We start from the raw sequence: 15,739 nt of genomic DNA on the forward strand, positions 1-15,739 counted from the left end.
AAAAGTGCTCTTTTTTCAGTGAAAACAGGCAAAGGGTGCTCTTTTTTCAGTGAAGCATAGCCATGATACATGTTCAGATATGAACCCAAGCTGAGAAATGGATACGCACTCTTCCATTTATGGGTCCACGAAAGGCAAAACAGGAAGTAAAGTTCAAAAAACCTACTTTTTACAGCATTGTGTACAAGCTTCAACAACAAACAAAACATTTCCCCCAAAAAAGCGGCGTGCCAAGGCCCATCGAGCACTCGGAAACTGTGATCGCATGCATGAGCAAACAGATTACATGTGAATCTATTTTTAGCACATTTTCAGGTAAAAAAGCTCAAAAAGGGCGATATTCACCAAAAACGCAATAAAGGGCGAAAGAAACGGGCTTTTCCAAAAAGAGCCAAAAAGGGCGAAAAAAGGCGAGCACCTTTGGGAAAGGGCTACTGAGTCCAACATATAAATTAAACCTTGGCTCTCCATCTGAGTCCATTTTCACACTAAATTATTGTTTTTTGGCTACCGTTCCTCTCATGGCCAGCAAACGAGGACATCTGGGAGTTGTAATTTTTGTACTCCCGAGGTGTGATTTTTGGCCTGGGCCAAGCACAAGGAGAAGCCTTCTGCCGAAAAAACTGAAGAAAATAGTAGTTTATCATCATCAGCCCTTTCGCGTTAGCATCGGCGTTCGCCTAGCCGTCGCTTGGGCCACACACAATGTTAGACATGATACCAGAAGAGAAGGGGAGAAAAAGCGAAAGAATGCAAAACGAAAAACGAAAAAGGGGAAAATATAGGTGAACAAACACTTGATCATACGCATACTATTCAAAGACACCGTCACAATGCAACACGCTGGTGCAGCACGCTAGCACATTGCAAGTAGCCATAAGTAAGTTAGACCTGTTCAGTGGTACACATATTTCTTGTCGATGATGTCACTAACCAGTTGACGCAACCCGGATCTCGTGCGCGCAATTTCACGCAATCTGCAGAGGTCTGTACGATTGTTGAGCGACCTCCCGATACTCGTCAGATCATTATGAAGAACGGTTGGCAGTTCTGTTCTCGGTCGGCCTCTGTAGCCGGTCGTCATGTCCCGCACACTGAAGTAAGCCTGCATTGCTGCATGCGCTGGGGCGTCTCCGTCCAACCACAGGACATGGCCGAATAGCCGCCATCTTGTTTTTGCAATTGAGACGGATACTCGTTCGGTGTTGCACCTAGCGTATAGGTCAGCGTTTGAGATGACTTGAGGCCAATGAAATCCAACAACACTTCTCAGTTGCTCCCGGTGGAAAGCATCCCGCTTGGCAGCTACTGAGTCTGTCATCCCCCATGCTCCAGGATCATAGCATTGTATATCCGTATGCGGAGAGCTTCTCTTATAAGATTGGATCTGAGCCATAGCGCCCAGAGTTTCTTCAGGGCTGCAGTTGCAAGGCTTTGTCGTCTCCTGATGTCTTCATCGGTACCTAGCAGGGGATCCCAGCTTGTTCTGTGTTTCTCCATAGTTCGGAGATACGGTCTGCTTGGCGGTCGATGGTCGTAAACTCAGTTTTTGATACATTGACGTTGAAGCACCAGGACTTGAAGGTGTCTGTGATGACGGGTAGACAACCCTGTGTATATTGCATGGACGTACTCAGAAAGTCCACATCATCCGCATACTCGGTATCTGTGGGAATAGAGAATCTGATGTCATCTGCTGGTCTGGCAGGAAGCTTCTCTCGTACACTCCTCAGGGCTGCCTCGAGGTACACTGTGAATAGGACTGGTGGCAGAGAGTCACCTTGCGGCGTTGCGATGTTAGTCTTGAATGCCGTATGGCTTGCACCGGGTTTGCGTGTACATAGGGATGTGTCCGCCAGTAGCAGGTAAATAAGCCGTAGCTCGTCCTCTCCAATGATTCCCTGCAGCACTCACATCAGTCTGTTCCGATCCACTGTGTCAAATGCCTTCAACATGCCTATTCCTAGTATGCTGATACTCCACTTGCGGTGTTGACATGCTGCACTGATCCACCTGTAACCCCATACAACATCTGCTGTGATCCTGCGCTGTCGGAAGCCACTTTGACCCGGGGAAAGGAATTTGTCAACATCATCTCGATTTTCCTGAGCACAACCAGCGACAATATCTTATGGAGTGTTGTAAGTAGGACGATCGGACGGAGGTGTGCCGGTGGGCCGGGTGGCTTGCCTGGCTTGGGAAGAGGTATGAGAACTCGATCCCCAATACTCAGAGCTTTTGCCATTGATAATCATGTCATTGGGCCGAAAATGGTTGTTTAAGGAAAAGAAAAAGGACCAAGGAACTATAAGTTATGCTATAATGTCCACTAACACCACTAGTTACTGAACAATCAGCTCATGCGTTAATATTGCACGACACTGACCGATGGTACTGACGTTCTACAAATAACTGGCTAACGGCTCTAGCACATCGTGGATACGCACTCCAACAGCCTTCCAAATTGGAAAGTTCTAAGTTATAGAAATAACATAAACTCGGAGGGGAAGGTGGGCGCAACCAAGACAAGCACGAGCTAAAAGCCTCAGCTGTGAAGGACGTTGACGGATGTTCATGTACGTCGACGATGATACTGGCAAGACCATTAGGCAATTTAAAAGCTTTCCCCAAATCGGCCCGTTTTTTCCACCTATTCGGCTCTTTGCTCAGCTCAAAGATACATCAGATTCGGCTACAAAATCAGCTGATTGTTCGAAAATTGGCTGCCAAATTGGACTATATTGGAAAATCGGCTAAAAGGATTGTTGGCATTTTGCCTTCAAAATTGGTCCGATATTGGAAGTTTTGGTGGATTTTCTCTGATTCTCAAAGAAACCCTCCAAAACCGGCGAAAAGCTTAGCGATTTTTCCATAAGTCTCGTTTTCGGCGAATTTTCCGGCCGGCCGATTTAGGGATTTGACTAGTAACAATGTTCCACATGGCTAATGTTTGTTTGAGAGGAGTTCAAAGGACATGAGTCACATGACCTCAACGCACTAGTACGAGCACGTATTGAATTTGAAGTAGAGAGCTCGAGTGGTCATATTTGCAGCAACACCATTCGTTCGTAAACGCACTGTGCAACAACATTAATTTTGGCAGATTTTAGGTGATTCTCAAGGGAACCCTCCGAAATCGGCGAACGGCTTAGCAATTTTTCGATAAGTCTCGTTTTCGGCGAATTTTTCGGCCGGCCGAGTTGGGGAAAGCCTAACCACGATACAAGGACGCAAAGTAACATTCCACACAACTTGTGTGACTTAAAGATGCGAAGATCAATAAAAGTAGAAGTAATGCGAACAAGAATCATGCAAAACCGAACGCCTCAGTAAAACGGCACTGTACTCTGAATATAACAATTTAGATGGACAATAAGCAGCGGTAACAAGCAGCAGTTACACAATCGAAATGGTTGTTGTTTGATCCTTTGATGCAATCTTTGTAGCTAGCTAGTCAAAGTTAGACTCGGGTGGTGAGCCAGTGATAAATTTATATTAAAGAAAAACTGATGGCATCAGTGGACATTATAGCGTAACTTGTATTTCCTTGGTCCTTCTTGTTTACTATAAACTAGTCAAAGTTATGAAGTTAATTGTTCCAACTAGGAACACACGCTTCTTGCAGAACTTGACACTGGACTAGTCAAAGTGAGTTGCTGTTTGGAGCAGAAACACAATTGACGATTTACTGCATGACTGTACTCATGTACCCAGGTACTCAGGCATGCAGGTTTGCTTGCATTTTTAGCTGTTTGGCCGGAATGGATGCTGCTCTGCGGCCCTTGGTGAACATTACTTGCGCTCGTGAAGCAGCTTAATATTATTGTTGTAGGTCCTGTTTAAGGGTTTATGTCAAGCATGTGCTCCACTCGCAATTCAATTAGACTTAAAGTAACATGCTGTAGCCTTACTTTCTGATGCCTTGAGAGCCTTATTATCTTTACTCATCTTACCAGAACCAGTCACTGGCGAATTGTGGAGAACAATTCAGTGTAAGTTGGTTGTGGACAGGTCTGGCTTCATTCTGTTGAATACGAGAAAGGGCGACTGACGACACATTATCCAGACATTACAACGGGAACAGGTAGGTTGGTGGAACGACATTTATTAGAGACGGGACAAGAGACCAAGACGAATGAAACGACTACATGGTGATTATTGACGAGTGAGAAAAAAAGAAAGATATCAAGTCTGAACGGCAAGATAAAGGGCCTGGGTAGCTATGGCAATAATGGGCGCGCAAGTAGCTACCCAGGCCAACGGAACAAAAGGAGACAAAAGGTGAGTACGCGAGTGCATGCAGGCCAGCTAGAAAAGGTACGGGAGGAGGTACCTAACAATTCGATAGTTGCGCTCTTGGCTCCCATTAGAGGTTTAGGGTATATCATACTTGGTACTACCTCAAAACCTACTTAACGCCTCAGAAACTCAGTTTGGAGTGTGAGTACCGGTACTAACAGACATTTGACAAACTGTTGTATTTCTTCTTTTGAAAGGCTACAATGATGCTGGCCCAATCGCCAATGGCGCCATGGCTGGTTCTGGTGGTGTGTATAGCTACTCTGTCTGCATTGCCGACGTCTCATGGTAACGAACAAGTTGATCCCGCACCCAGTAAGTGCTTTGGTGTACAAGTACCCTTGAATGGGCGTCCATGTACAAATAATTATTACTGCACACAAAAGTCTCAAAGGAGGAGTATTCCGGAGTATGGCGTGACTCAGAGTTTCTTGGACAATGCCATCATCAGGCGTCTTGCTTTCTATTGCCGGTACTGATTTGTCCTACCGCTGCTGTCATTGCGCACCATGTCCTGTTTTATGTTGTTTTTGGATGTCGCTTGCCATATCCACTCTATTAGACTGAATTTAATTATTTGTTGGGTGTGTGTGGATGTGTGTGTGTGTGTCTGTTGTTGGGCGTTGGGGATGTGTGTGTGGGAGAAATGGCTTAGGGTCTACGTGTCAGTTTTTGCATCTCTGTCGGACTCTCTCTGTGTCGAAATGGCTAGGATTTTGATAGACAACACTCTTGGCTTTCACAACTAAAGATAGCAAGTGCTTTTTGCGCTGGCCATAGTCCTGAATTTCAGCTATTTTGAACCTGATGTGACAACTCATATACATGTTATGCCTTGAAGTGAATGTGCGAAGAGTGCTCAGACTTCTCCATATTGATGTTCATAATAATATTAAGTAGAACAAGAATACAGCTAAGCGATGTGGAGACAATGATTTAATGATAGAATTGAATAATATTAGTTCCCCGGTCGTGCCACACAACATAGAAGTCTCAAAAGAGATTTAACAAAATTATTAATTTCGGTTTTTTTGTCACTCTCATCTGTGGATTTTCGTGACTTATGAATAAAAATGTACAGCAGAGCAATAAAATTAATGATTATTGGAGTGATACAATTATCCAAAAAAGTGCTAAAAATATGAGCGGAAACAACGAGGTGAGATAATAGTTACGAGACATATGAACATTAACACAAATAAAAAATGTGTGAACTTACGAACATAACTTGAGTGCTACTACATGCTGCTTTTGCCTACACAGAACTGGCTTATACAGACGAATACACACAGCTTCATGCACCTGTAATTGTCAAGCATATCGTGCCCGTGAAATTACATTGAAACACGGTTATGTGAACATAGTAAAAAAAGAAAGAAAAAAAGAAGAAAAAAAATGAAACACAAATCATTATAATACTTCTAAACACTTCGACAAGAGGTGATAGAAACCTCACACTCCTCACTCCTCCTCAAGTCTCCTCATACTTGCGCCTTTCCTCCATTTCTTTCTATGTACGTGTGTCACGCATTGGTCGCTGTTGTTTTAGCTCTTCTTCCTTGCACTGTTTCTATCACCTCTCTACTCCACTTGACTCTTAATCCATTGTCCTTGTTTATTTGATTCTGTCTGTATCTCATCTGACTAAAAGGCATGAAAGTGTGCTGGTCAAAACTGTCGAGATGCTGTTCAAGAGCCTGAAGTGTGTCCTTTTTCTCAGTATAATCGAATTGTTGTCTCAGAACAAACTGCTGATGATATTAATATTCGTCTTTTTTGTAATGCACAGCTGGTAATATTTTCTGTGGTGGATATCACATGAGAATCTATAAGCAACCAGCCACATTTTCGGCTGCCCATTCAGAGTGCGCGTCCATTGGGATGAAGATTTTGCGATACAAAGCTCACAAGCTCCGCAAGGATTACCAGTGTTTCATGGTGAGTAAGCCTTCTATAAGACATGTTATGTAAATATCTGTCGCCAAAGCGAGGTATTTTCTTCAAGGATTCTGGAAGTGCGGCTATTACTTGCCCTTAATTGGCTGACCCATACATTGATCTAGCACCGATGTTCGATGGGGAAGGCATTTTGAAATTATCGTATTTTGGTCAAATCGCGGTCTTTTGGATAGATTGATATGTAGGTCGAAGATAAAACTGTCAGCTGTAACTTTGAACATTTGTTTCAACCCTTTCAGTGCCAGGCCAGATGTACGCTGTTGGCCGGGCCATTTCATAAAAATCTGATTTTTTTCAAATTAGTCGTACCAACTCAAACCCACTTTTTGTCCCTTGCTGTAGCGAGGTCAGGCGAAAATTAAATTTTGGAAAACCCTATCGAATTGGGTATCTACGGAAAGCTTAGAGCTTCAGGCGTTCAAATCTAAAATTTGGGCTGGGTTAGAGCAACTGGAAGAGAGTTATGGGTGTTGAAAGGAGCCCGACTACGTGATTTTTTTGTCGCGACGAATGTACGCGTGGGAGCTCGAAAAATGGCACCCGGCACTCGGGTCCCAAGTCGCGACGGAGAGTGCATGATGTAATCTCGCGTGTCACGTGCGTGTACTTCGCTATGCTAGCGGCTAGCGGCACCGCTGCGTGCAGCACTCGAGCCGAAAACTTTCTGAAGAGAAAATGTTTGTTCCTCTGCAGAGAAGGGAAATGTGCAATTGTCTTCAAGGATCGCCAGTGCATGTACTATTTGCTGTGAACCGGTGATGGTAAGATATTGGGGATCCAATGACGAGTTGGTGGCAACGGGAGCGGTGGCTGCTGTTGATGGAGGATGTCGGAAGAAGCGCTTTCTCAAGACAAGTTTCTGCAGACGATCAGGAATTTGAAAACACAATTGTGCTCGAACGTATTGTTTGTTCTGGAGTAGTACAGTAGAGAGACTTTGTTAGAGACATGGTCTGTGTGAAAGTGAACGTTCCTCACTTTCTCTCTCACACAGGTTATGTTTGGCTGACAACTATTTGTAGTGTTGCCTTGATTGAGTAACACTGACAGCATTGGAAATTTGGAATTAGTTTCCATTTCTGAAATGATGCATACAATTGGACAAAACTTTGTAAGAAAGACATAGCTTTCCGAAACAGTACCTGGGACTGGGACTGAAGTAGCCATCTCCTTACCTTCATCACCAACAAGCTTCTGAATAGATACAAAATGCTGCACACCAGACGCAAGCGAAGTTTAATCGGATTGATGGCGATTCGCTTGCTTCTGTTGCTTTTTAGATTGGTGCACATGCCTTCCCAAAGCAATCCTCCTTGCTGGACAGTGACACCAGTCGGGAGCCATAACGTCGGTGCGCCTCTTGTTACGCCAATGAAACTTGGTAGTCCGAAGGATTAGGGGGCGCTGAACACGATGCAGCAACAACCTAAGGCGTAACAAGAGGCGCAAGGACCGAAACCCGCCCTCGAATATTGGCAAAAAGCGAGAGACAGCGCGTCGACAGAGAAACGTCTGGACGCCGCGCGAACGGGTGGAGGCATTGCTCCATATCCTTACCAAAGGACTAGAAACTTGAAATCGCCCAAAAAGAGCAAGGAGACTGCACAAGCGAAGTTCAAACGCAGGTCAGTTTTGATGCCTCCCGTAAAAATCGAAAAATCGAGTAAAAACCTATGTGCCATGACATCATCGATTTTCAATGGGCCGGGGATGGTCCAAGCGCGACAAGCGAAGTCCGTGAACTGGTCACGCGTCTGACCTCGCTACTTGCTGACGTAGCTTGTGCTGCTGCGCCCTGCTCAAACTCCACATCGACATTTCCGATATCCTCAGGGCCGTCCAAGGCGACAACGGCAGTAGGCACGACATCGACCAAGGCGGACTTGTCCGCGAAATTTGTTCCGTCACGATCGCGGACGGCTATGTCCGCATCCCAGTCATCGCCTTCACTATCGCAGCTCCAGTCATCAATGTCTGAGTCCATGATGGACTGGAGCACCTCTTCAGCCGACATGCGGCGACTCACAGTGTCTGAGTGACAGCTAGAGAGACCTAATGTACATTCCGTCAATCTAATTGTTTCTAAATCGAGATATGTTTTTCGCCCGAGCGCTCTGAAAGTATACTCCCGCGCCCGTACTTACTCAAACACGGCGAGTGAGGTCTTATTCAGTAGGGGAAAACCCCTAGTTTCCCCTCGAAGAGCCACAATCGGCCAAGCTAGATTGTAATGCATGGCCGGTGAGATTATGGTAGTGCGCACTACGAGGACGAGATATCTCGTCCTTGGCCAATCGCGTGGGGGTCTGTAGGACGAGTTATCTCGTCATTGGCACTGAAAGGGTTATTAAAGCGATAGAATGAGCGTTTCTTGAACTATAGTATTCGTAATGTTGATCCCGGGATTTGGGCTAAGTGTGCGACACGTGGATCAACGGTCGGGATTTTCCCTGTTTTTGTAATCTGTTGACAAGGCTACACCGATTCAACTTCAAAAGCAAATTCCCGTGAGCTTCTGGGAAAGTTTTGAGTTTGATACGAGCAACAGGAGTGAAATAGTGGATAGAGGTAGACCTCGAGCGTGAGCCCAGCGGTGGTGGACCTTTCCTGTTGCAGCGCTGGGCCAGTGCATTCCCTGGAGTCGAGTGCAGGCCCACTGCGATCCTCTTGCCAAGGCCTTTCCAGGATGCCCAAGATTGTGGAATTTGTCCAGTGCAAACCAAAGTTGTGTCCAATTTAGGTACAGGTTTGGCGAGATTGCGTGGGCTTGTGTATTTTATTCGGCCAATAAAGGGCTAGAGTTAGGGATATCAGCGCAGACACTACGTAGGGCTTTGCGCAGTCAATGATGTAATCGATTTTTGAACGAGTCGATGGCAGACTAGAAAAAAATGGCGATCGCCAAAAACCGGCGAAAATGCAGCCCGGTGAATACGACTAGTATTTTACGACTCTCCGACGCAGCTCAACGCGGATTTTTAAGTTTGAACACTTTTAGAGAGAATGCGAGAGACCAAAAGAGAGCTAGAGAGAAATGTGACTCAAGCTAATGCTTCGGTAGAGAATCTGGGTACACTGATAGGCTAGTACCATCTAACGATGTCCACAGCTTGTGCCGTTTGTTGAAGCAACTAAGTGAAAATGCGCCGCCAGAAGATCGGCGATAGTGAAGTCGGCTTTGGGTAGATTTGGCTTTCGCCATCCTCGGGAGCCACTCCTATTTCCTGTCGCAACCAATCCACGTCTCCACTCGACTACTCAAACAAAATCCTATCCACTGCTGACAATTATTATTGATATAGCTGGAACAACGGCCATATGCACGCCGATACGTCAGAAATGCAGAAATTCCCAAGAACAAACATGGTCGCCTTTCGCGCCACGTGGAACACGAACGCTTCTGTCAAATGCCTTGCCACCTCTCAACAAATAGCACAAAGTATTTCTGTCGGGTTTACCATCAAATCCAGAGCTTTCCCCGTCAAATCCAGGGATTTTCACCTCGGAGATCGTGGTAATGATCGGCATGGTCGCCATTTTCAGCCCTGAACAAACCCTGTCGTTTGGAACGAAAACGGCTTCGCACCTTTCAACGAATGTTACAAATCGATTCCAGAAAATGGGCAGCCAAAATACCAAACAGGATCCCATTCTGTTTAGCAAGTCGCCTGTGATCACCATTTCCTTGCAAGGAAATTTCAGCCATTCCCCCTGGGTGAATATATCAATTTCCTAAAAAAAGGTCTGCGTTTGGTAAATATTCTGCATGCCACATCTGATTCGCGCTGGACTGCATGCGAAAACTGCATGTTGCTACTCCACCAAACCGGGTTTCGGCACCAAGCTGTTAGATAATCACGACCGCCCCAACTCACTCCCGGACACGCACTCACAACAACGTCCACAACGAGTTCTTTGGCGAACAGTGTTCATATAATTATTGGAGAAGAAGCAGAGAATGTGGGAGAGCGAAAAACACAAGTTTGTTCCACGGCCAACTCTAAAAACTAACTGGAACTGATGTAGTTCTTCGTTGTACGCACTGTACGCATGAGAGCACGCCAGTTGCATGCCAGCGTGGAAGCGAGCAATAGCTGAACATGAAACGGACACCAGAAGTAAAAGGATCTGGCGGTGACACAAAGTCAAAGGGAATGTATTACATGTCGGGAGACCATCAATGAGCCATGGTAGCCGGCGGGTGCAACAAGGAATGTAAGACAGAAGTTAGAGCAACGAATACTATGCATGCTCTCACAATGCGCAGTGTACATGTTGATGTGTGTGTGTATTTGTGTGCGTTTGCGGCGTTCGAGTGTGTTTGTGTGGCTGTCTGGGTATGTGTGTTTGTTTGTGTTTGGGTGTGGGTGTTTGACTGTACGCATGAGTATTATGTGAGTGTTCCACCTGCATGTATCTCTGTTGTTCGTGCCCTCTTACCACACATATTGGTTGTGTAGGGTGCCTTGGAACAAGGCAGCTGGAGTTATCTTGCCCTGCATGTACCCTGTGTTTCTGAGTGTATGTGACAAGCAAGCTGCATGTACTGGGGCGTGAAGTACACTCTTTGCTCTTGACCTCTTTCGCGCATGAATGAGCATGCGCTGCGCACAATGTCCAAGTTCACGGCGATCAAAAATTGACTTTCGCAAATGCAACGCCACTACCTTCAATATAGTTATGATCGACAGGCCAGCTACTATGATCCCTGCAAAGTTCTGTTATAAAACACCTCTCATACTCTTTCTGTATGATACCTTACACCTACTTAATTAATACACACCCCATTCATCACACACAGCCTCGGCCAGTGTATATTCACTGTATTTTCTAGAAACAATAATTGCTGGTAATATCCACCACTGTAGAGAATTGAATACTGTTAATACAGTATATACTGCTTTTTAGGATTCAGACTGAGGTAGATATAAGTCGGATATACCCTTCGCTGGAGGGTATGTATAGATTAAAAGAAGGGACCGAGTGTATGTGGAGATATATACACCAGTATATGAACCAAGGCGAAGCCGAGGTTTTTATAACTGGTGTATATATCTCGATTTACACAGGGTCCCTTTGTTATAATAATTATATTTATTATACCTCTCCATATTCACCGTGTGTGGCCTCCTAATGGCTTGTTCTTCGCCGACAACTACTGCTAATTTCCCTTAGCGATGTATATGGAGATAATACACCACTAAGGGAGATCTGGCCTAGGAGTGTGGGTGTATATGGCGCAAGGTATAAATGGAAAATATACGGCCTCAGTTTGTATTTGGTGTATATTTTCCATATACACTCCAGCTCAGGGTATATTATATATTTCTATATTTCTCGTCATGTGACCATACAGAATATCAAAGAAATCCTTCTCGACAGCGACATCTCCGACATTTGGTTATTGAATCCTCGTAGAATGAATGAGTCGGCCGGCACACTTCACCTCAATACCAGTCTCGCAGCCACGTCTCACCAATCCGAAAATGCCACGCAGCCATTCATATGCGCGACTAAAGGTATGCTATATTGTTCTGTTTTTAAAGATGTGTGGAGACTCCCCTCACTACTTCCGGTTCATAAATTCTTCAAATAAGGAAAAGATTCTCGTTACCGTAGCCTGGAACCGTCTTGAAACAGCATTACGGCCTGAATCCTCTATATTTGCATGTTTGTATGGGAGGTGGTGGGTAGTCGTTCTCCTTCATGTTGCCTTTTGGTACTGCTCTCGCTCATCCGCCATGGTTGTGTCAACCACATGTTAACTCAGCTGGCTTGAGTAGGGTTTACAACTGCACTTCTAGCGTTTAAAGGCCAGTGAGTCGTGGTAAATACGGACACAAAAAGTAACAAAAGAGGAGTGTTATACAGTGTGGCGTAGCTCAGAGTTTCTTGGACAATGCCATCATCAGGCGCCTGGCTTTCTACTACCGGTACTGATTTTTCCAACCGCTGCTGTCATTGCACACCATGTCATGTTTTATGTTTTTTTGGATGTCGCTGGCCATATCCACTCTATTAGACTAAGGTTGCATTTGTTCGGTCATTCCCGAATGGGCATGGAGTGACGTCGGTACCCATCGCGGAATCGGAATGAGCGTAGCAAACAAACGCGCTGGCATGGGTTCGAGAATCTGGCAAAAGTTTTGCACCACTGGGTCCTGTTGTTTGCACAAATAATGCAGCCTTGCGAAGACTACTACATGCCAGTCCTGGTAGTATTATGCTTCCGTAAGTTTCTGCATGTTCCTACGACAGTCATGATGAAGGAGCGGCCAAACACGGCGTAGATCAACGAGCGATCGTAACTAACCAAAGGTGCCTGCAGGCGGCGTTTGGCCACTACTTCATCATGCTATACGACCGGTCGACCTCGTATCAGTCACAGAAACGTCGCTAGCTCTCGTGTTTATTTGACAGAGACGAGGCACTGTTGAAAGAAGAAGTGAAGTGACAGGCTCGGTGCCTCTTTGGGTCACTTTGTTCTGGCTCGCCTCCTTGTGATTGGTGCCTCTTTGGGTCACTTTGTTCTGGCTCGTCTCCTTGTGATTCTAGAGGCCCTGCTCGACGACGATGAAGAGCGGATGTGTGATGGCATAATTATTTCCAGTTCATCAATGATCCCGGATGAACACTTTCTCAGGCAGCGAAGGGTCAAAATACCACGAACAAGTTACAATGCCGATGCCCATGGACGATGTCTGCCAACATTTCTGTATATCGATAATCGCATTTGAAGTTTTGTTGTGGAGGTATGCAGCAATGACGAACTTCACGAAGCCCCTCCGCACATTTTCATTCCGCTCGGAATGAGACCTCATTCCACTTTTTTCTTAGGAATCGCCAGAATCGATTCTGCCCCCTTCATTCTGCGACCGGAATCGGAATTGCACCGAACAAACGCTGTCCAGTGCATCAAACAAACGCTCCGGAATCAAAACACGGCGGAATGACTTTGGAATGGTGGCGGAATGGCACCGAACAAACGCAACCTAAATATAGGTGTGTGTGGGTGTCTGTTGTTCGGAGTTGGCGCTGTGTGTGTTCTGGGGAAGAGGTTTTGGTCTATGTGTCTGTTTGGCATCTCTGTGGGACTCTCTCTCTGTTTCGAAATGGCTAGGATTGTGATCGACAACGCTTTTGACATTTTTCTCAACTAAAGATAGCAAGTGCTTTTGCGCTGGGCGTAGTTCTGAATTTCAGTTGTTTCGAACGTGGTGTGACAATTCACATACATGTATTATCTTTCGGTCAATGTGCGAATAGTCGTCAGACTTCTCCACATTGATGTTCACAATATTAATAATTTTATTAACCGCAATCAATAAAATTAGCGGAACCAACATTTGTTTACTTTATTCATGCAATGTAAAATAACGGTGGAGACGATGTGCAATAAAACGATGAAAATATGAAGAAATGGTGTAGAGAAAAAATATGGATTCAAACAAGTTTTCGTACAACACTCATCAGGAATCGTCGTTGGACTAAAGGACACTGAAACAAAATTGAACTATTATAGAAAATCTAAGTTAGAGAAATAACACTAAGAACAACAGCAGTGAAATTTACAGGTGTGAATTTTAACAATCAAAGCGGGAGCAATAACGAATGCGTGTGCTAGCAATAAACTTGCGAATGGAAAAATGAACAAACAAGAGAAAGAAAAAAGGAAGTACAAAGTGCTAACACATAACATCAGTACATTACACCTAGAACATTAACGTCCAAGCTTGGCCGCACCAAACACGACACGTTACTTGAACAATTTCAACCCAATTATACTATCTTTCTGTACGCACAAATTAGGCTTATACAGACGCTAATAGATAGCTTCCAACACTTTTAACTGTAGTCCATAACCATGACGACCACGGTACAATACAGTGAACGAAGAGTCGGAATACGAATTGCAACAATCAGGACTAGCTACCAGATGATTGTACACTGAAGACTTGCTACCACGAAACTTACGCACAACACTAACACTCTCACCGTCACTCTCACCATCACTCCCATCATTGCTCTCCGACTCACTGCTCCCTTCGCCGTCCGTTCCATCCTCCGCTTCCTCTGCACTCTCTCTGTCTCGTACATCCCGCCTGACCGGGTCCATTGAACTCAACTCGGCCGTCACCCTGCTGTCACGTCCCTCCTTTCGCCGTGAAAGTATACTGGTAACAACTTTCTTGATATTGTTCAGGAGCCTGAAGTGTGTCCTTCTTCTCAGTAAAATCGCATTGCTGTCTCTGAGCAAATTGTTGATGCTATTAATTTTCGTCTTTTTTTTGTGATTCACAGCTGATAGTATTCTCTGTGGTGGATATAACATGAGACTCTATACGCAGCCAGCCACATTTTCGTCTGCCGTTTCGCAGTGCAACTCCATTGGGATGAAGATTTTGCGACAAAAAGCTCACAAGCTTCGCAAGCATTACCCATGTTTCATGGTGAGTAACCCTTTTAAGAGAGCATGTCTGTGAGAACCATAAAAGCTAGGCTGGGCCATCCCTCCAATTTCGCTCAAATTTTCCAAGTTAGTTTCCATTCGGTTCTACAACAACCATGCAAAAGGACCCAGTACACAACTTCCGGACACCTTGGACCTGGGGACCACCTCGAAATGGGCTCAAAACACGACTGGAAACTTAAAGAATTTGTTTGACGATTCCTGGTTTAGTGTTATTTGTCACGCGCTTTTCTTTAAGCAGTTGCAGGTGTTGGAAGCTGTATATATTCGCACACGTGACCCTGTTCTATGCAAGCAAAAAGAAAATGTTGTAGCACTCACACTTTTTAAATAATACGCACTCACCAGTTTTTGTTCACACGCACTCACAGCCGCCACATTCATCTACTGCTACCATTCTCAGATACACTGCAAAGGTTCACACTACACGCGTTATGCATAACCGCTAGCTGTGCTGCATTCTCACGCTTCTTTTTCATATTACTCTAGCTATATAACTGGTTGTTTTAGTGATTCTTACTATGTGACGATGTTCCACTGATGATGGTCACACGAAAACGTTCTGGAATTGTTTCATTTTAATTGTTTATACATGGTTATGAGTGCACAATTGATATTTTTCATTGCTATTTTACGACTGTTGTCTCCTCGTCGGTTATTTAAATGCTTTTCATATTCTTCCATATTCCCATCTTTCTCCTCGCGTGACCATACAGGCTATTACAGATTTCCTTCTCCACAGCGACATCTCCGACATTTGGTTAGTCAATCCTCGTAGAATGAATGAGTCGGCCAGCACACTTCATCTTGAAACCGGTGTCGCAAATACAACGTCTCACCAATCCGAAACTGCCAAGCAGCCATTCATATGCGCGAAAGGTATGAGATAATGTTCTGTTTTTAAACATGTGTACAGACTCCACTCACTACTGCCTATTCTCAAATTTTCAAATCAGGAAAAGATGCTCGTCACCGTATTGGAGAGAACCTAGAAAGCATGATATCAGCCTG

At 44.8% G+C, this 15,739-nt stretch overlaps 1 protein-coding gene across 1 annotated transcript in view; it reads left to right on the forward strand.

Annotated features, from left to right (window-relative positions):
• Positions 1-6,094: 6,094 nt before the first annotated feature.
• The window catches only part of LOC135826708 (uncharacterized), a 12,518-nt gene continuing 2,873 nt past the window's right edge, over positions 6,095-15,739 (forward strand). Inside the window, exons 1-4 of the mRNA XM_065339310.1 lie at positions 6,095-6,237; positions 11,615-11,777; positions 14,560-14,708; positions 15,445-15,607. Coding sequence (XP_065195382.1) covers positions 6,118-6,237; positions 11,615-11,777; positions 14,560-14,708; positions 15,445-15,607 — 595 coding nt within the window. The 5' untranslated portion in view covers positions 6,095-6,117. The remainder of the gene's footprint in view (positions 6,238-11,614; positions 11,778-14,559; positions 14,709-15,444; positions 15,608-15,739) is intronic.

This window comes from Sycon ciliatum, chromosome 10, assembly GCF_964019385.1.
Source record: "Sycon ciliatum chromosome 10, ocSycCili1.1, whole genome shotgun sequence".
Lineage (NCBI taxonomy): Eukaryota > Metazoa > Porifera > Calcarea > Leucosolenida > Sycettidae > Sycon > Sycon ciliatum.